At 44.1% G+C, this 21,579-nt stretch overlaps 1 protein-coding gene across 3 annotated transcripts; it reads right to left on the bottom strand.

Annotated features, from left to right (window-relative positions):
* Positions 1 to 2,228: 2,228 nt before the first annotated feature.
* On the bottom strand, positions 2,229 to 21,066 carry usp10 (ubiquitin specific peptidase 10). 3 transcript variants are annotated; one of them, XM_018683237.2, is made up of 15 exons: positions 20,784 to 21,066; positions 16,027 to 16,095; positions 15,666 to 15,711; positions 15,182 to 15,241; positions 12,613 to 13,848; positions 10,220 to 10,311; positions 9,547 to 9,656; positions 9,406 to 9,464; positions 9,211 to 9,314; positions 8,823 to 8,922; positions 8,411 to 8,591; positions 7,443 to 7,608; positions 6,675 to 6,819; positions 5,851 to 5,916; positions 2,229 to 5,332 (listed from the first exon to the last, which is right to left on the bottom strand). In XM_018683237.2, exons 1-15 carry the CDS (start codon positions 20,802 to 20,804, stop codon positions 5,145 to 5,147), a joined length of 2,643 nt encoding a protein of 880 aa, XP_018538753.1. In that variant the 5' UTR covers positions 20,805 to 21,066; the 3' UTR covers positions 2,229 to 5,144. The 3 variants fall into 3 exon arrangements, with proteins under 3 accessions (XP_018538753.1, XP_018538754.1, XP_018538755.1); XM_018683238.2 differs by having other exon boundaries at positions 12,613 to 13,845; XM_018683239.2 differs by lacking the exon at positions 15,182 to 15,241.
* Between the last annotated feature and the right edge of the window lie 513 nt (positions 21,067 to 21,579).

Raw genomic sequence — 21,579 nt, 5'->3', positions numbered from 1 at the left:
CGGGGTTTTGTTGCCGTGGGCTGGAATTGATCTGTTTATTGATAATGCAGGCAGTTGTAAATGTTCAGTTAGGTCATTGATCATTCATCTGTGGTGTTAAACTGACCTGTAAAGCATTAATAAATTCATTTATCAATAAATAGAATCAGTACCTGTGGAGATAATGTGGGGGTCAAAGGTCAAATACAGCAGTCTGTCACGGACTCCACTACACTTCAGGTGTCCAAACATAAACTCAGCAGGTGGGATCATCAGGTGAAACCAGCCTCTGGAGTGATTTACATGTATGTTACAAACTGGATCATCGTCAGGCTCCATCAGTGAGAACAGGATTCAAAAGGACAGACAGACAGACAGACCAGGAGCTCCTGCTCTTTAACAGCGTTTATCATGTGTCATCTCCTCTCTGATCTGACGGCCAGCTCGCCGTCATGTGACCCACATAGTTCACATTTCTTCCATCGAGAGCTTGATTTCAGATATTTGCAGGAACGCGGTCACTGAGGAGGAATGTCAGTGAACTGAGCCCTCAGACTCTCTCTCTGCCAGTCTGGGTTGAACAGGAAGTCTGGCCCTCGAGCCTCTGCGGTCTTTGTTAAACGTCCTGCAGAGATGTCAGTGAGGCTGCAGCCTGCAGAGGGATGTTCACAGGAAAATCACATTTCTGAGACAGAAGAAAAGAAACGACAGATGAAGCTACAGCCTGACCTCCTGACCTCCATCTACCTGCAGATACTTCAGATCCTTCCTCAAACACTCAGTCCTCTCTGTCGCACGTCCTCTGCACTGTGTCGTTTTCTCTGCTGAAGTAATATTCTGTTTTTGGGCTTGTGATGCATCAGAGCTTGTACAGATGGAGACATCTGGATCTGTCTGGACGTCTGAAGGAGGATTTTCTTCCAACACCATGAGAACATTGTTGGGTGAGTGTGCGCTCTCCTTCAGGGACGTCATTATAGAACTGACTCGGAGCTATTATCGTTAGCAGTTACACAACGATGACCCTGAACACAACACATTCACATCTCACTGATCTGTATAAGGTGTTTACAAACCACAGCTTCACTGCTTCAAGTTCCCTATCAAACAAATCCAGGTTTCTCAAACCCAGGATCAAGGGTTTTCCAGGTGATAGTCTGATGCGTGAAGAACAAACCCAGTCCTGACGTTGGTTTTCTTATTCATCAACCACAGAAACATAATTCACATCAGGTCCAACTGGAGGTTTCACCTCAGCATCAGACTGAGCTGAAGGTTTCACAGCTCAAACTTCCTCAGCTGTTTCCTCTGACATTATCATCTGCAGCAGGTGGAAGCCACACACACACACACACAGCTGGACCATCCTTCATACAGGGACTTGCAGAGGTCCTTGAAGCTCTGGTTGTTTACTTTGCTTAGAAGGGGGGCAGGAGGAGGAGACCATATGGTGAACGAGGCTGATTCTAAATATCACTCCTACGGTCAGAGAGAGGTGATGGAGGCCAGGTCACGACTGACGACAGCCTCTACATCCACCTCCCCGCTCACTCACTCAGGTGTTTCCTCTGTCACCTGGTGAACAGCGTTAAGGTTTCGAGCTGCAGATATTAAACCTGTGTGTCTTTGATGCGGAGCTGCTGGTAACTGGTTTACAGGCTGTCTCCTGATAGAGGAGGCTGTTTTCATCTGCTGCTGCCCCAGGACAGCACTCAATCACCTGCACCCTGAATCATTACTTTGATGCTTTGTGTCTGAAATGGTCCAACAACATGCTCAGATTACAGAGAGGTGACAAACATGCAGCAGCAGCTTTCTTTACAGCCTGTGCTGGAAAATGTGTCTTACAAAGTCCTGTGAGGAGCTCACACACTCACACAGACCATCATTCTTCAAGAATGGCAGAGACACTGTGACTCTATCAGTGTTTTCTCCTCAGGATCAAATCTTTTAGTTTCCCTCTGACATTAACAAGGAAACTCCTGCGCCTGATTGTACGTTTGAAAGTGAAGGCGAGCTAGAGTGAAGGAATAACTAGTGCAGGAAAAGCTTACATGGCAGATTTTTCAATGATGGGTCTGCTTCCCATTAAAACAAACAGCGTAAAGAGAGCAGTGTGGGCACTGAGGCCGCTGCTCAGACCACAGGAGGGGGAGATGAGATGGCCTGCAAATACTACACATAGTATATGTTGACATACAGGAAGAAGAGAGCAGTTAACAGCATGTGGTACACCAAGACTCTCTGGGTCGTTTTGTTGGTTTGGTTTATTGTGCACATTGTTCTGTAGGCCAGTCCACGGTCAGAGACTGCACATGTTATTTACTGTATCATAAGAAAGCCACGTAGTCCTCAGACTACATCTCATCAGCAAACTGCTTTTTGCACAATCCTTTATTTGAACAATAAACAAAATATAATGCTGGAGGCTTAAAATGAAAAGACAGAATCATTTTTTTGTTTTTAGGTCAATATCCCAACAATTCCCAGCAGACAATAGTGTTAGGAGCACATACTGAAAAGAGAGACATTGTTGAAGCATTTTCACCAGCACATTTCCTGACCAGCTGTGAGAGACTGAGATAAACTGTACAACAGAAAGCTCAAGGTGTCTGTTTTCAAAGTCCCAACTTCCACACATTCTTTCAAAGGGGAAAGAAAAGATGCAAATCAACAATGTCACAATTTGTGCAGAAATCACTACGAAGCCGGCGGCACGACTCAACTACCATTAGAAGTTGTAAGATGTATCTGTCTAAACGGCATGCTGTTTCCTGTGTGAGAACGAGTGTGACGAGACATGGCAACAAGACGTCGGATGGAGAAGGCAGAAAGAAAAGTGAAGAGAGACTGGAGGAAAGGCAGGAGGGCCTGGATAGAATGTTTTCCTTTGGTTTATCTGGGAAAGGTTTCGGACTTTGAAACCCACAAGAAAAGTCAAAATGCACCACAGGATGATGTTCTATCACACAGAAGCTAAAAATGACTTAAATCTCGTGTCATTTAATTTGACCTTGAAAAGACTGAAGCTAAAATTGGTCTGTGAATTAACAAACAGGTGAAGGACGTTTTAAACTGCTCTGATACATCAACATGTTTGTACGCTGAACAAAGACGTGGGACAACCACCTTCTCACCTGTGTACCTTGTTTTTATTCATGGACAGGTGTGTGTGAGACAAAAGTCTGAGACAGGAGTTTGTGAAGAACACAGGACTAAACGGTGGAGGAATACTGGAGCTGATTACAGTTTGTAGAGGGTTAATACTGAGGCTGTGACACTGGTGGTTGGAATGAAATGGGTCTGACACAAAAAGAAAATCAAAAAAACAAAAGAAGATGAAAAACGACAAAAATGGAAATAAATATCAAGCAAAGAACTAGATTGATTTTATTCATTGTTGTGCTTTAGCCTGTGTAATTTCCTTTTTCAAACACCAATTCAAATGCAAGCAGATTTTTCTGAGGGGAGCCAGAGCGAGGGACATCCAATAATGATCAAGGACAAAAAAGGAAAAGAAGAAAAAAATAACTAACATCTTTTAGTAACTCAAACAAAAATCATCACAATCAATGAATGATCCAAAATCAATATCTTCAACAAAAGCAAACACTATCTCCTTTTGTGCGCATGTCCGGGGGGTGTTTCTGCAGAGCGGAGCGCAGGTGTCGTCCCACCTCCCCTCCACACTCAGAGAAAAACACTGAGCCACTAAAGAGTCAAACACAGGTGTCAGGTACGTTCCCCTAACTCTTCAGACTGTAGACTTGCTGCTGCCGCCTGATGTCAGGGTTAGACTCGTACGCTGAGTGGAAAAACATCACACATTGAACCTAAGGCAGCCCCCCGCCCCCAGCCCCTCCCCTCTGCTTTCTGCTGAGTTGGGGGGTGGGGGTAAGAGGGGTGGTGTGGCTCAGAACTACACTGATAAACCACCTTTACACAGGTGGAACCTTTAGACGAGAAAAAACAAAAAAGAAAAATGGGTCGAGGAGGAAATGTACAAAGTAAACGAGGGCAGGTTTGCAGTGGAATCTGATTGGTTGCCATCTCTCCAGTGCAAGAACTGAGTCTAAAAACTAGCGCAGTCTTTTAGGACCCAAACAAGTTTTCCGTCAGCTAGATTTTATATTTTTAGGTTTTTTTTTGTTTTTTGTTTTTTTTTACATTTTAATCTAAATATTTGCAAAATATGCATTTGCCTGTCATATCGTAATCATCAATCAGTTTATACTTTGTGCACAGAAGCATATTTGTTATTAAATTCTAAAGCGCATTAATATTTTTTTAGATAGTCTTTCTAAATCTAAACCCAGATACCACAACGAGGGTCTCTCAGACGAGGAAGCTTTTCAGTTCCCCCTCAGTGAACCAGCTCTTCTTCCTGTTTTGGATGGCTCGAGTACCTAGATTTAAAAGCATCGTAAAAGTGAGGAAATGGTGGAGGAGGACTTGTTGGTGTTGGTGGCAGCGAAGAAGACAATCTGGCCTTGGGAGGAGAGACTCATGATAATGCTGGTGCTGGGCCTTTTCAATGCACAAGGGCAAATTCAAATAGGCTTTCAAACTGTGGCGGACTTGGTGGGCCGACAGTTCTCCTTTACTAAAAGGCAAACACTGATACTTCTAGGTCATTTCCTTAAAAAAGGTAATTCAAACAAGAGAAATTACCCCAGCAGTCCACCTGCAGCCTGTGGTAGAGAGTTCTTCCCGTGTGAGTGAGTCCACTGTTATCTAAGCCGAGCTGAGTGCTCAGCCAGGTGAGACTCACCTGGAACCCCAAGCTCTGTCTGTTCAACAGTCCTTCCTTGCTGCTTTTTAAAAGTAAAACAAAAAAAGGAAAAGAAAAAAAAAAAAAATAACACAGCAGTGGTGCACAGAGAAGAGAGAGCAGTCACAGGGAAATCTTTGTGAATGCAGCTTGTTTCTCTTCTTCTGAAAAGAAAAGAGACGAGGAGAAGGGTGCTGGAAAAGCTGGTTCTCAGGAAAGCGGGGACATGAGGGAGGAAGAGGAAAATCTCGCAAGAGAACAAGTTGGGCAGTGTTCCTGTTCATTAGTTTTGTGTGTCTGTGTCGTGTGGAGATGTAGAGCGTGTATGTCTGTGTGCGTTTGTCAATATATCGGGGTATTGTTGTGTGTGTGCTGGGGTGTGTTGTGTGTGTGTCTACAGCAGGTCAACGCGGCGGTAGTACAGCAGGTAGGCGGTACGCTCTGCAGTCTGCTTCACCACCTGGTACTGGTTGATGACCTTCACCGTCTGGTCGTCAATGCGCAGCCAGCCGTTAAGACCGATGTGGAAGACATCCGTGGTGTAATGACCGCCTGTCGCGCTGTTCCCATGGTGATACACAACTGGTTGACAGAGGAAAAAGACATTAGAGAAATGTGGAAAATGTGATCAGTTCATCTGATCAGTTCAGCCTGAAGGTTCACCTGCAATGCACTGATACTATGAGTGAGAGGAGTCGAGTGTTCGCTGGTTCACACAGGACACGATTTCTCTCTCATCTCCTCATCGAGTCTGAAAAGGCTCACTGATCTCTGGGGCTAAAGGGACACAGCTCAATCCACATCCATCACACCTGATCATTATTCATACTAGTTTGGGTTTTTTTCCTTCTCCATTTATTCAACACATATTTTTCTTGCTTGCTTTTTCTCAGATGGAAAAGAAAACAACTTATTCCAAAACATTTCTCTCGTCTGTTATGATCTCTAAGTACTTCCTGATGTGGAATCAAAGGACTACGGTCAGCCAGATGTATTCTGGTTCATTCTAACATTCACTTTACTACAGCACTGTTATTTTGGTGGGTGATGGAGATTAAACAATGTGACTCAAGTGAATAAACAACAAAACACAACCACACCTGCAAAGAGCCTGTAAGTTCTTTGGCCTTTCACGACTTTGCTCCGCACTCCAGAGGACAAGAGATCTGAAAGAAAATCACAATTAGGAAAATCCACTGATCAGCCCAGAGGTTCTGAACCACTGCCTCAGTTCTAATTGAACACACAATGTGTTGCACCGTGTTCAGACTTTAGCTAATGCTGTGTCACGCTGACGCAGGATAAGAGCCTGCTGCTCTGAGTTTGCACGATTCGACCAAATGTGGTTTCACGCCATTGTAGATGGTCGGAGAAAACTTTACAATTTAATTTCAGAATCTGTTTTTGCACAAAATGGTGAAAAACCTACAGACTTCACTGTAACACTGTGACCCCGTCTCATTCTGCGCCTCCTCCTCAGCTACGTCTGATAATCATTTTACAATCTGATTCAATCAGTGCATAATGTTGTGTGTCTTTTTCATGCGTCACTCCAAACTGAGCAGATAGATCATTCCCCTTCAGGACAAGTCACCGCTCAGTCTCTCTGGATATTAAAAAGATTAGTCTCTCTCTGGGGAACCAGCGTTCTGACAGTGGCTGCTGATTGGCCAACTCATGGAAGTCATTATCTACAGCTCAAATTGAGAAGCCCGTTGATGCATGTTTTATAACTTTGTTCCTTATCGAGGCTTTGGAGTTCTGAGTGGAAACTGACTCTTGTGCACATGTCTTAAATTGAATAGGCCAGTCATGATTGGGTGACATCAACAGTAGAGAAATATATAAAAAGCTGCTGCATGAAGAAACACATGTAGACAGGCTGAGAGATCATCAGAAAGAAGGAGCGCACTGCGGTTGGTACCTTTGCTGATTTCCAGGTCAACAGGGTAGTCGATGTTCTTGGTCAGTTTCTGGCAGCCTCCGGTCTTTTCAAAGACAAATCTCTTCAGATGGAGCACCAGGACAGGGGGCAGCTCCTCCAGAGTCACCCTCCGACTGATCTCAATCTGACAACCAGGACAGAAGGACAAGCAGTCAGGGAACACACTGTGAACACACTGTGTGTACAACACAACAGAGATTTATCAACAGAAACCTCCTATAATAAACTTCACAGGAAGGAGAACGACACTGGAACAGAACAAGAGGGAACATTTAGCTGCTGGACTCTGCAGTGACTCATGAATCTCAGTTTGGGGCATTTAAAAGCGTAAAAAACAAGAGTTAGGCTTTGGACCAAATTGAACTGTCTCTAAAACGATGACGGGTTTCTGTGATGTCCATTAAATGTCCATTAAACAGCTGGACAGCAGATGTTCACTGCACTGGCTGTTTCACTGTCTGTACTCTTTCAGACAGTTTTATTTCCCTCAGTTGTAGAATCTCAGATTCAAGGCAACAAATATTTGTGAAGAAAATTAAATCAATAAATAACAAAGGTTGCTCTTGGTCTGTAAGTGAAACTGTCACAGACCAAACACCAAAACATTTCTATTAAAGTAAATCAAATCACAAATATCTGTGAGCATTAGAAATACCTTTACCCACTGTCAGTGAACATTACAAAAACTAAAAACCACAAAAATAAAATGTGGTTTACATCATTTAATTATGTTGTGATGTGACCGACCTCCTGCTTGGTTTTAGAAGTGTAGCCCTGGACCGACTCCCGTGCCACCAAGGTCTCCAGAGCCTCCTGGACAGTGCGGATCTTCTCAGACTGGATGTCCAGCTGCAGGGTAAAGAAAGGCTGCAGAGTGGCCGACTCTTTAGAGTTCTGCTGATACACCACCGATCTGACAAAGAACCAAAACACACATTTAGAGAACCTGTGTTATCTCCTGACACTGGAACCCTGCAGTGAGTCAACCTTTATGAATGATTCCAGACTCATCCTGATCTGACCCCGGATGCTCCTGCAGGCAAATGTTTCAGCTAAAAGACTCAAAATGGGGCAAAATGATGTTTAAATGGTAGCAGTGATTCCTCAAGACAAACCAATTTCTCTGGAGAAACTCATGGGTTATAGCCAAGCTCAGTGGGCATACACACAACCCTCTGTAAACACACACTCCTGTATTCCATTTCTCTCTGGTCACAACCATCTCAGAAAAAATAATCCTCTAAGACACTGTGCAACCAGCATAGACCAGGACTGTGCCAGACCAGAACCTCACAGAACATATTATTTAGGCAAACTACACCCGCACAGGTTCTTAACTTTCCAATTTGTCTGAAAGCTAAGACCTTTGTTTGTGGATGGCTGCCCCACGTCTTGCTGTCGAGACTCGTGACCACAGCTGAGCCTCAGTGGCTGTTATTCTGAAGGACTGTGGTGTTTGGTGAAAGAAGATGGAGATGGCTGGTGGCAGACTGATTCATGATGACCATGAACAGAGGTCAAACACTTTACGTCAGGAGCTGCACAACCAACTCATGCACACATGGACTTAATACAAGGGGTTGGCGTATTAACTGGGAACAGGAGCCAAAACCAACAGCAGTTAAATGTTTCTAACAAGCGATGCACAAAGAAAACAGTCATCAGAATCCTGTCCTTTACCTTTCACATGTTCAAAAACACATCTGTCAACGTACCTGATGTGGCCACCAAAGATATCAGTGATGGGTGTGCGGACAAAGTCAGCTTGACGAGTGATGGAAGTCTTGTTTCGGGGGCCAACTTGCTCCCACTCATCCTCGCTGCCTTCTTCCTCCTTATCAGCAACGTCTTCCTCCACACCCGGCTGAGACTCTGGTCCGTTGGGCGTGGGGGCTTCTGCTCAGGAAAAGAAAGAAAAACACCAGTGAGGATAAAGCACTTTGAGGTTAAATGAACTCCTCTCCTAAGATGATAATACACATTTCATTTCTGTATAAGAAAAATCTGGAGCATTGTCCATCCATAAAAAAAAAAGAACGACGACATGAAGAAGATGAATTCAATGAAACAACATCTGTAATAACATTGGGAAATGGTTTTGACTGGGACATGGTAAAAGATGCTTACTCTCTTCCTGAGGCGAGATTAGTTTTTTCAATGCTAGCATCTCCTCGTGCAGTCCATTGAGAGTGAAGCCAAGATACTCCTCCGCATCCTCTTGTCGGCCCTGAGAGTGCAGCATAAGGACATGAGCAGCAATTAAAACACTCCACAAAGAATGCAAACACTGACTGTGCATTCACAGAGGTAAACAGAGACAGGGAGAAAGACTAAGCTAATGCATTCATTAAAACTGAATCAGGATTGACTCAGCATGTGTGATGCATTCACTGCCTTTATTCAGGGGAGCTGTCAAACACGTCTTAAAAAAGGGACAAGAACACCACTGTCAGGCACTGTCTGTTCTACTGAGGCTGTATTTAAGCAGTGGTCATTCAGAAGTGATGTGTAATACCTTCTCAGAGAGACTGGACTTGATGAGAGTGAGGAGTCTGTAAATGTACGTCGGCTCAAAAGGAACACCAGGCCGAATGTCTTTCATGACTTTATCGCCAACAGCTGTGGACACAGATTTCACACATGGTCAGTGACGCAGGCAGAAAATGACAGCAGACGTCTCCGGACATGTCGCGTCACCGTCAGATCTCACCTTGCTGTTTGGCTTTAGATGGCACAGGCATGTTGTTGAACTCATTCACCAGCCTTACACTGTCAGACACAAACAAACAACCATGTGTGAGCAAAAACACCTTTGAACAGTTTGAGATTAGCTTGCAGAAATGCTACTTACAAGTTGTCTATCATGGGTGTGGAGGTACATGGTCTCTGCGTTTCATTATGCAGAGGAATGGACTTCATCAGGTGATACATGGGAGGGCACGCAATCAGGGCCTGTAGGGTCTGAGTGCTGAGAGTCAGGGAGGAAACACACTGAAAAACTATCACAGGCCAACTGATAAGTTCTGATTTGATGTCATTTTGTGGCTATTTGTATTTTTTAGTTGTTGTTTCTGATCAGAGTGCAGAAGGGATAGGTCTCACATTCTCCCATTAAGGCTGCAACTAATTATTTTCATTATTAATTAATCTTCTAATTCATTGCTTTGTCTTTAAAATGTCAAAATAGGGCCCAGTATTATTCTCTGCAGTCTAAGGCACTGTCTAATGTTCCCTGATATAAATCCAGTGGAAGCTGTTGATTGACTCATTGCTGCTGTTCAAAGGAGATCAGTCACTGAGAATGTGATCTGATCTTTCCTTAGAAGAAAAGTGAAATTTGAGGAGTTTTGCTGGCAGAGCTGAGACTCACTCCTCAGTCAGTGTCAACCAAAGAAAAACAACTACATTTCACAACAGTGCACTATTTTTAAACAGCTTTGTCTGCCATTTATCCTTTGTGCTGATATGAGACCTGACGACAGAGAGGTGTACAGAGGGGTTAAAAGAAGCGAGTGAAAGGATACAGCGTTGATATAGCACCAGTTTCCCTTGTTGATCAGTCCTCTCGGCTGCAAAGACACTGGTTTATGTATCAACTTCACATTCTCAATAAGTTCTGGGGATTCAAACAAACACAATGTTCTTAAACCAGAGAGCAACGACTAGTGAACAGCCACGTGCTACAGTTAGATAGTGGTGAATATTACAACACAGAATTCACTCATGAATCACAGGAAGTAAGTTTGATTTGAGCGATGTTCCTCCTCCTATCCCTGCCTCCTGTGACAACAGCACAGGAGACTGTTGGAGTCAGAGCGAGGGCCTGCTGTACCACGCCTAGGAAGGGAGGCTGTCATTCAGAAACACAGCTCCCATGGTAACGTGGACGTTAACACAATCGATTCAGGAAAATGAACAAAGGAAGAACACTGTCTCTGTGGCTGTGAGGACAAGAACAATGACACATATACACAATACAAACACATCAGAGTGTTCAGTCTGCACATGTAAATAGTTCCAATTATTGCTTCAGAAAAGGCAGAGTATCATCAGAACAAGTTACAAACTCACTTTACACTGGAACAAAGTTTTAAACGGTTTTAAACAGACCCATTTCTCTTCTCTGAGCGTATGTAGCTCTGTTAATTAGAATCCATTTATCATGCAAGTGCTTAACCATTTGTGAAACGGTGTCATTAAACATATCCTGAGGTGGTTCAACAGCCACGAAGGAAAAAGTGTTTAAATCAGGAAGTGCCAGTGGGTCAAACTAACATAATGAGGCTGTGGAGAGTCACAGAGCTGTGTGCCAACGTTTTCTAACATTGGTTTTCTGTGACATGACTACATACAAACCCAGGACCATCTCTGACCCAGTTCAACCTCTGCTGCACATTCATATTACTATTTTCAATCAATCCCATCAGTTTCACAGAGAGTATGAACAGCTGGTCTGTGTGTTGTAGCTCTCTTTGAGGTTCACATGGAGCTCTGTGATGCTGCAGACTCAACTCTACACATAAAATGCACAGTTCTGACAGTGTGGACACATTTCCATCTTCCTCTGGTTGATTACAGTCTGTAGACTCACTGAGCTGCACAATTCTCCCAGAGAAAACAAACAGTACGAGTCTGTATGACAGATGAGGATATGACCTGAGAGATCATGTTCTGCAGATAAAAATACAGCCACAAGACTTTCTGCTTCATGAGCACACCCAAGTAAAACGTTCACCTATAAAAGAGAACACACTGTCACCGTAAAATAAAACTTCTATAGTTATGTGCTCGGTGCCTTAATGAAGAGAGACAGTGCTGAAAATGTTGTGTTCAAAGCAGAACTCAAACCAAAGCGGCAGAAACAAACAAACTACAACACAACCATGTGCATACATGCAGCAGAATCAGGTTTATCTGACATGTCAAACACCACACACTGCTTCTCAGAGGCAGAAAATACACAGTGCAGGAAGACTTTGTATCTGTTCTTAAATAAATGAACCCCACACTGATCTCACATCAGATTTAACTGATTGTTTGTGCACTCACTTCAACTGATCCCACTCCACATGACGCCAAACCACTGTGGCTTGGCGTCCGTTTGTTTCTAGCCTGTCCTGATCAATGAGATGTTTCTCCTCTTGGCAGAAACGATCTGGCTTCACTTCAGTAAATGATGAAGCTGCCATCAAACTGCCAGCTTGTGTTGTGTTTGTGAATACGCTGTTGTTTCTGTTTCCTAGTATTACGCCTCCTTTTCTTGGAAAGTAAACACTCGAGACGCCAAATTCATCTGAACTGCAGCTATGAAGGGAATGTGTGATTATTCATTAGTGTTATATTTCAAGGTATTTAACCTGCACCCTGAAATAATGTCTCCAGCCTTCAGCATTCACACACAACATATTGTATGTCCCTCTTTAAAAGGAAGACGCCTCTACAACATACAAACTGAATCTTTACTAAATGAGAAACAGAAACATACACCTGTGCTGCAGCTCTCTGAGGAAACCCTCCTCCTCTCATGAGGCCTGAATCTCGTGAGGTGTTCCCTGCCCTCTTCTGATGGTTTTGGGTAATGACACACACAACCTGACTTAGTATCTGACAGCTATTCTGGATGTAGCACCACCATCTAGTGTTCACTTCTTGAATCAACATGTGTAAGACCTTTCCCTGTGACGAGGCGCTGCTGAGCGACCTGAGCTGTTCAGACTTCTCACAGGACAGAAGATAATCAGCAGCAGAATATCAAGCCTCATCACTTCTGTTTAGGAGCTGACACTCATGTTCAAACACACAGAGCACCAACAGTACTTTTGTCTCAACACTGCCATCAAGTGGAGGGGGAGTGATTTTAGCATAACATAAAGACAGCTTTTTTTAAATACACACAACGGGCATCTTCATATAATACCTGCGAGTTTAGGGGCCATGGGATCCTCTGATACGTGGACAGGGCCATCTTTGACCTCCACCACTTTCTCAGGCTGCTCTGGTGTAGCAGGGGAGGGAGACACAACCTCCACAACATTCTTTACCTCCACAAAGGCCTGAGGCCCCCCAGGCAGAGGCTTGGAGTTGTGGAAGAGGCTAGCCCAGGACTTGGGGAGGTTGGCAGTAGGTGCAGCTGGAATTGCAGGCGAATGGGCCTGTTCTGTTACTGCTGGCTGGGCAGCAGAGTCTGGGCAGACCTGCTGAGCCTGCTCCCCACTCTCACAGTCTTCTTTGTGTCCATCTGGACTGATGGAAGGCTCACGTTCTGCGAGCCCATTGGCCACCCCACTGTCCGCTACCTCCTGTCCCTCCAGTTCAGTAGTCGTAATGGAAGCGACGACAGAGGGGGGGGCCACAGCAGCTGAAGGAGGAAGAGGTGATTTGGAGCGGGGGCTGTGTGGACTATCTGAGAGTTCAGGGCTCTGTGGAGCCAAATGATCTGGCTGCTGGTCTGCAGTCCTGGGTCCCTCTGTCATCCCTCTGCTCTGAGAGGAGGATGAAGAGGAGGAAGTTGCATTGTTGCCATCTGATAAAGAGGCAGCTCCACTTGTTAAGTCCAAAGAAGAGTCATCAGGGCTATCACAAGTCCTCTGATTGGCAGTGGAAGAGGGGGCAAACTTGGCCGCGGCCACAGCAGCTGTTGATGTTGCTGTGGAGACGGGCCCAGGGGTGGAAAGTTCAGCCCCTGACAACGCCTTACCGTCCACGTCCTCAGTGTTGTGGTGCGGCCCGCCAAGCGCATGTCCGTTCACCAGTGCCGTCAGGGGCGTCCCGTCCGCTGCACCGCTGCTGTTGCTGCCGCCGGCCGACGGGTCCAGATAGTTGTAGTACCCCGGCGGTCGCTTTTTCTTTTTCTTCCTCTCTCGCTGTCCCAGGCTGCCGGGGAGGCCGTCCAGGTCCTGGCAGGCCTGGTGATTGTCCATGGCTGAGGCCTCAGAGTCGGGGCCGTCCAGCGAGTTGAAGTGGGTTCCGTCGGGGACGTCAGCTGCCGGAGGAGCCGTCTGTTGGGCCTTCTGGGACGACTGGCATCCCAGGATGAACTCTGGAGCCTGGGGGTTGAGGGTGCTCGACACTTTGTATAAAGGATCGTTCACCCCGACAGGCTTGGAGTCCATCACCTCGTCAACGCCAAACTCAATGTGCTGATAGTCTTCTGCTGCAGATAACAGTTTCATCAATTAGAAACAAAGCTTTGTCTTTAACACAGTCTAAATCCTAAACAGAGAAAACAGATGCTGCTGTACTTCACTCTCTGCTGCAGAGGCTGGCATAAAATCCTTATTTCTCAACAAATAAGCCATCACTCAACCAGAGTCGTGGGAGCTCTCTGACAGGATCAGACGTACCAATAGAAACAAATAAATCCTGCTGGACCTATTTTAAGCTTCAACAGCTACTGTTGTGTCTATGCTCAACTGAACCACATTCCTTCCGGGCTTATGTGAATCCCAGAAGTGGGGTGATTCAACATTTAACATTTCCAATTGGGCAGGGTAGTCCTGAGGCTATGAATTCTATGACATGCTTTTATGATCAGGTTTTTCTCTACAGGACATAACAGGCCTATCACTTTCCTGTTTGGCTTCACCCTCCTTCAAATACTCATTACATTTTAGAGAATAGTCTTGTATAGATGTATGTGCATTTTTCAAACTGGGATGGTGAGATTTCTATTTTTCTGATCTAAGACCTGGACTCAAATATCATCTATAAAAGAGACATGAAGCATGTTCATGTAAGTGAACCACATAGAGTTTATGTTTCTGATGGTGACATCTGATCAACACATGATATTTTATCATTTAGAGCTAATCTAACTTCTGTGTCAATGTCACTGACTGCTTCAGCAATGCAGAACAACAACACACACAAACAAATGTACTTCATTATTCAGTTAAAATGTGTTGCACAGCAGCTGAAACAGTAGATTACTATGCAGTGATAGGTGCAAAGTGAAAAGGTGCACAAACAGGAAACATTAGTAAAGTGCAAATCAGAAAAAATCATCAAAGTCTTTGATTGTGACGCAGCTGATCCAGACTGTAAACCCTGATGTTCTGCAGGGGTTAAAGGTTCCTCTACTGGGATTAGAAGATCTTCTGTTAGTGTTTTACTGAACTCACACTTCATGACTGTAAATGTATTTAACAATGTAAGACTAAAAACTTACACACGTGTTAGCAACCACATAAAACCATCACTATGCCCCTGGTAAATAAGCTGTGACTGTTAAATCACATGAGGATTCAGTCCGATTTTAAATCAACTCGGAGCCCTGCAGTGGTGAAAATGCATTATATGCAAGAGAAGAAGAGATACTTGGCAGTATCTTGAGCATGCAAAGCTCTACAGGTTTTGACCAACAGGCAGGAGAAAGAATACAGGCACAGGGTTTAGAAAGCCACCAGTTTTTGAAACCTGGATTTGGAGTTTTACAGCAAACGTACAACAGCTAGTCAAGCCACAGGGTGTCGGACTCCTCAACTCACCGCAAACCTGCAGTCCCATAGACTCCATTATATAAGGTACAGCAGGAGTGCAGTAACTTCCTAAATAATCAATACAGATCAAGGTAAGGCAAATGTCATGTGCAAACAACCATTTCAAAGAAAGGTGTCTGCTATTACAGTTTTCATTAGGTGGCTGGAGATTTAAAGAATAAAAATGGCTGACGTGTTCTTAAAATAACAAAGGGGATCAGGATGTGCTGAGTGTGTGATCCATTTTAAACAATATACATACTGAGCTGGATGGATAAATACATGCAAAAATAATGACTTGAAAAGCATCTCCCTGCCAGGCACGTCAGCTCAGCTCAGCCTGGGCTTCAAGCTTACATCTTACAGACCTGCTCTGAGATCAGCTAAGAGCCTGACAGTAGTCAGCTCCTCAGAGAGAGTAGGTTTCTGATGCTGACAAATAAATTATTCAAAAACATCATCTACCGATCTGGTGTATATGAAGCGAACATACCAGAAGACTGACTGACGCACGGGACTTTGTCATTGAACGGAGGAAGCTGAGGAGACAAAAGGTGAAATCAACAGTTAAACAATCAAACATTTATGAGGTCTGTCAGTGTTAGGGGATTAGATTTTAACTAAGGGATAAAACATGGAAAATTAAAGCATTGTCATTTAACACTCATTTTATTTTCACCTAATGGTTTCACCTTTGTAGGGACATGTTTTGGCCAATGAGAAGTCTCAAGTGTTTTTTTTTTTTAATTTTATTTCCTATGAACTGGTTCCTGTTTAAGAAGACAGACCGGCACAGACCATCACGGCATCGACTTAATAATGATTTCTTAATGAAAAAACCACCATGTCCTTACCTCGACATAACATCGTGGAGTCACAAAAAACTGATTGATCTCATCAGGGCTGAATTCCCCAAAGATGTACTGTGGAAGAAACGATACAGCCGTTAACTGAGAGCAAAGACAGACACGATAACATCCACTTTTCTCTGAATAAATCTCTTCTCCTCACATGATGCAAATTCAACATGTGGAAACTGTGTGACACACCATTGGAAACACATCGATCAATATAAAAGATCAAGGTGAATAACGTGGACAGTGAAGGACTTTCCACCTCACAGCTGGACCTGATCCAAAAAGGTGCTGTCATCGGATCTCTAGGTACACAGGCTTTTACTGGAGTCAGCCGTCGCTCAGCCACGACTCAACGCCAGCGTGTGCAAAGGTAAAGCACATCATGAGGTGATGAGTCATGCAGTGTTATACATAAACTATTAACACAAACAGCTCAGGTTTGATTTCAGGACTGTTTGCTTTCAGGTCATTTTACAGTCGTTAACACAGAGAACGAGGAGCAGCCTGTCTGTCTGAACCTCAGGGTTTCTGACAGGACGACGCTGTAGGAGACATCTGACCTGTGGTTTTAAAAACAACACAGTCTCTGCTAACCTGGCCTCCTCCATTTCATTAGCTTGTATATAAACGTTGTGTGTATAAAACTAAGAAATTAAGTCCTCACATCCATCAGGTTAACAAAAAGTGCTGCTGCACCCGAGAGCTCGGAGTTGTCTGTGTGGACAAGCTTAATTACTGGAGTACCAACAAGCCGATAAACAGGCGCTGGCTCTGTAATTAATTGCGGGGGGGGGTTTGCTCAGGTGTGCTCCAGACAGAATTTAATTTAATTAATCACTGAATAGAAGAATGCAATAATCACTCTGCCCTGCTGTCCCACTATGCCGCATATTTATTTAGTCATTGTCCTTCACTGCTGTCACTCCATCTTCAGCCCTGACAGACAACCCTCAGAGCTTCAGGGGAAACACCACTGTACCACCTAAAACACAAAGCCACAGAGAAAAGGTTAAATGAACTCACTAACCGCGCCGTTAATCCTCTCAGCGCAATAAACAGTGGGACGTGAAAGGGGGAGGCACAGAGAAAAGAAAGTGCAGCTCAAGCATATGTAACTCTTTGCAAACGAGGCCCCACGCGAGGGCCCACATTGCTGAAACGGCACTACAAGCGACAAACAGCCAGCCGTAATCCAACGGCCTCAGGACGGCTAATACAGCCACAACAGAAAGAATGTCCCTTTGCCTCTTTCTGCAGGCGTGCCACACGTACCACACTAAGCTTCCCTTGCTGTTCGTTTGGACTGAGGATTACAACAAATTAGCCATCTGTATGATTTCAACAGTTTAGTGACGCACCTGCGCACACACACACACAACAGGGATATAACAGGGAAAGGCCTAACGAGTTTCAATAAGCATTTACTTTTAGTGTGACTAAGGTCCAGCAGGACGTTCAGGAGAAGGTTTAGAAACTGACATCACTTCCTCTTTTAAACTGTAACTGATAATGTCTACAAACATCAGCTACTGGAAATAATAAGATGAAAACTTGTTAACAACCCCGTCCAAAATAAACTGACTCCAGGGTCACAGAAAACTTTCTGGATCTAAATGGATCCCATCAGTTTAATACCCCAGAACACAGATTACTGCTCAGACAATGGGAGAACTCTCACCATAACAGGGGACACAGCCGCACTACTGAGCTCATTCTCTTTAACTGGTATGCAGTGTTATTAATGGACAACTTGGCTGAGCAGGAAAATGCAGCAGCACCACTTACAAATAAGGTCAGACTAGTTTTCAATGAATCTCTGGAGCGTGCCTGTGCCTGCATATCGGTGTGGTGTAGTAATACTGTGACACAGTGATTACAAAGCATGAAACAGAGGAGACACTGGAGGAGAGGAATTACTCTGATTGATGCTGTGTAAAGACAGGTGCTATCAGACCAGAACAACAGGCCACCTCACTGCTCCATTACTCTCTTTATTTAAAGTTATTTGTACTTTCTGATCAAGTTAACAGGATGGCACTGGCACCACAGTTTCCACCACAAACCACCTGATATTAATTATCCAGGGGACAATTAGTGCTGCTGTGTACAAATTAAACCCTTTTCTGCTGCTCCCTGTTATCAACCCCTCAACCAGTCCCCATTAATTACTGTACACAATGAGCCGCAACTTTCATATGAACAACTCATACAGTCTGATACAACTCACTCTGCTTTATGGATTAATGTTTTCAGAACAACTCATTTAGAAAATAATCAGCAGATTACCTGATGATGAAAACACAGTGTGCTAATATTTAGCATCTTATTTAGCATTTTAATGTGACATACTAATGAGAGAACATCAGGACTTTTGAATAATGTGTGTTGGAAAAGTGAATATTTGATCTGTAGGTGAGAACAGATGAAACTGATGAGTAAATCAGGGTCTAGCTGCTGAGATATTTCAGTATCATGCTAACGATTGTGACTCTCTCTGTGCATTTGGCATGACTAAGCAGAAAACTTTGGACAACAGTCTGATTTGTTTGTGTGTTCAGTGTGTACTTTTCCCAGGAGGAGTGCTGAGGATTACTATCACAGATTTATGCTTTGGCGGTGCATTGGGCTGAACTAAAAATAGACATTAAAAAATAAGGATGTCGCAATAACCGTTAAAAGTTGCAAAAGTGCCTGAGAGCCATGCAATCACATCGGGCGACCGATTACTTATTACAGAGGTTTATTCTCTGATTTCTAACCTGAGGAGAGCAGATCCATGTGAGTGTGCTCCCTGTTTACTAGTCTGACGAGTGGAGAGGAATAAACTACACCTGCCATGTTCCTTTAATGACTTTTTAATATATCATTTCTAAAGGCGAAGAGGCACAAGCTGTAACGTGTTGAAGCTACACAGGCGACAAATACCTGAATTAAAGCAATAAATGTTAGAAAACCTACCATCGAAACCAACACCTGCTCAAACTGAACAACCAAAGAGATGGATCATTTTCATTTCTGTTCTTTTCCTCTAATGGCTTTCTGAATGTCAGGAAATCTATTTTTACTCTTCGTCGTCTTTCACAGTCTCTACTAATTAGACAAAAATACATTAGCATTCTGCTTTAGGTGGCACATTGACAAGATAATTCATCAGCAGGAGAAGTGATGATCAGACACTCCTGCCGCCTGCTGTCATACTTTCCATTTTTTCTTTTTCTATCTCCAGATGCAGATACAGAAAAGTATTGATAAGTATTTCCAGAATGACCTGTTCTGCTGAGTTCATCCTCTGGGGAGAAATGTCCCTTTAGCTGCAGGTGTCTCGCTCTGTCCCACCTGTTCAACAACTTTTCTTTCATGAGGATTTGGTCGACTTGATAGACTGGAGGAGTTTTTGTTACACAGGAAAAACAGTTGCCAACGGGGGCAACCAAACCAAATAGTTGACAGGGGTCCAAATCCTGTCGCCCCGAGGACACTGTGTGACTGTTAATGTGGAGCCCTGTCTGTTGATACTTAGATATGGTACAAACTCTTCTGCTTTTACACAGAACATCAGAGTATCAGAGAGGATTAATGAAGCTGAGCAGAGTGTGAGAGACGCTGAGAGGGTTTCCCCTCCTGAGCTCTTTGCTGAGCAGTGGGCCAATTCAAACACTGGGAGAAGTGAGAAGGCATGGAGAAATATGTCTTCACTGAGGGCTGGAGCCATGTTTAGTTTCTTTAACTGACAGAGACACATGGAGCATGAATTTAGTTTTTACACTGTGGATTTTATCTTCGGTGAACTCCTACAAACTTCAGCCCTGGCAAGTCTCTGCATGCAGAGCTAGACTCCAAAAACGGGCCTTCCCACATGACAGCTAACTTCCTCACAAATAACACCAAACTTGCTAAATTACCTCCGATCTAAGTCACGCGGAGTCCGGGGGTGTAACCGCACACCCTGCCGGCAGCGTGCACGCTCCATCGTAGGTTTAATTGTCCCCATATCCAAAAAATCTTCACTATGAACGAAGGCCCACACTGTCGCATTTCTATTTAGCTAACCAGCTAGCGGACTGACTGTAAAACCGCACCACCTGTGCAGGGCTGTTAGCTTGCTAAGAGCTAAATGAGCAGCGACATATTGTTCTATTCCACCTCACAGCTCCTCAGAAACGGAAAATTATCTCATGCAAAACTCTCAACAAACCCGTCACTGTGTCTCCTAAAAGCCCAGAGCCAAACTACTCAGCAGTTATTAGCAGTGAGGAGAATATGCGCTGGGGGAAGGCCTGTCTGAGCAGGTGGGCCATGCACACACGCAGCAGTTTTCTGTCTCACTTTTCTCTGAGAAATAAAACATGACACTCGTGGGATTTCACCCCAAAGTCTCACTGGGTTCAGATTAAACACGCTTTCGTGTCATTTCGCCAAACGTAGCTGTCACGTCCTAAGAAGTGCAGCAGAGAGCAGCGCTGGCTCATTTGAATGGAGGGAGCTGGGGCCTGTTAGCTACCATGCTGGTGGTGTTTCAATGAGGCTTAGGGGGGCATTAGCAAGCACTTTTCAGTGCTTACACTTTCAATGACACGACCAGCCAGATGTTTCAAATAACGACACACACCTGGCTGAAATATCACCACGGCGCGGCTCTCTTTCAGCTCTGAGTGTTGGACTAATGTGGGGCGGTCGCGAGTCTATAAATAACGTTTCACGGCGGGAAGCATGAGTTGTTATGTAGGCTAACGTTAGCCAGCTAGCTTAGCTACCTGGTTGCAGTGAGAAGCCATGCTCCCGGTGAGGTTCTCTCTCCTCCGCTGACAAGATGAAAACTCTCCCGGGAAGGTGTTGTAGGTTTGTAGTGACAGTTACAAAACGTGTCCTACTTCGACGTCATTGTCATTTTCCCAACGTTGTCCTGGCAGTCGCGAGTTTCGGTCCGTGTAATGCATCAGCACTTCATGCTGCTCGCCTTGCCGTCACCGCCATTTCTGTCTAGCATCTTCCTCGCTTGCTAGCCGAGCCAGCGCGCAGTCGGTTGTAGTGGCAGCGTGAGCTCGAGGAATAACGACAAACACTTCCGGTGGTGGTTCGCTCGCAGACTTCACAATAAAAGTCTCCATCTTTCTGCAAAGATTATCACCTGGTGCGATGAGTTCAAGATCACTGACTGAAGAACACCGTGTAAAATATTGTATTACAAGTAAAAACCCCGCATTGAAAAATGTAAGTTAGTATAAACATGTTTGAATAATTAGGAAATATACGTAAAATGTTAAAGGTAGCAGTATTAATACTTAAAAATATCCTCTGTGAGTATTTGTACTATTATATACTCATTAGGTTATTATTATTATATCATGCATTAATGGAGCTAATATTGTTTCACTAGTTTGTGCAGGGCTGTCACTGACTTTTAAAAATAATGGATTCGTTTACTGATGTTTTTTTTCAATCATCAGTTGTTTATAAGAAAGTGTAATGCGCTGTAACCATTTCAGCTCTGGGGTCAGTTGCCTTTATTGCTGTAAGAAGAAGGTACTGAAGGGACAGGGGAAAGAATCT

The sequence above is a fragment of the Lates calcarifer genome, linkage group LG2 (genome assembly GCF_001640805.2).
Source record: "Lates calcarifer isolate ASB-BC8 linkage group LG2, TLL_Latcal_v3, whole genome shotgun sequence".
In the NCBI taxonomy this organism is placed as follows: Eukaryota; Metazoa; Chordata; class Actinopteri; family Centropomidae; genus Lates; species Lates calcarifer.
This window is presented reverse-complemented; position numbering and strand designations above follow the sequence as displayed.

What these genes read in the sequence shown, in the direction of transcription:
- usp10 (XM_018683237.2), bottom strand. Translation starts at nt 20,804, where the DNA reads ATGGCTTCTCACTGCAACCAG. An exon ending in TGGCTTCTCACTGCAACCAG is followed by an intron (nt 16,096 to 20,783) that starts GTAGCTAAGCTA and finishes TTTCTTCCACAG; the next exon opens with TACATCTTTGGGGAATTCAG. An exon ending in TATGGGACTGCAGGTTTGCG is followed by an intron (nt 13,849 to 15,181) that starts GTGAGTTGAGGA and finishes TGTTATCTGCAG; the next exon opens with CAGAAGACTATCAGCACATT.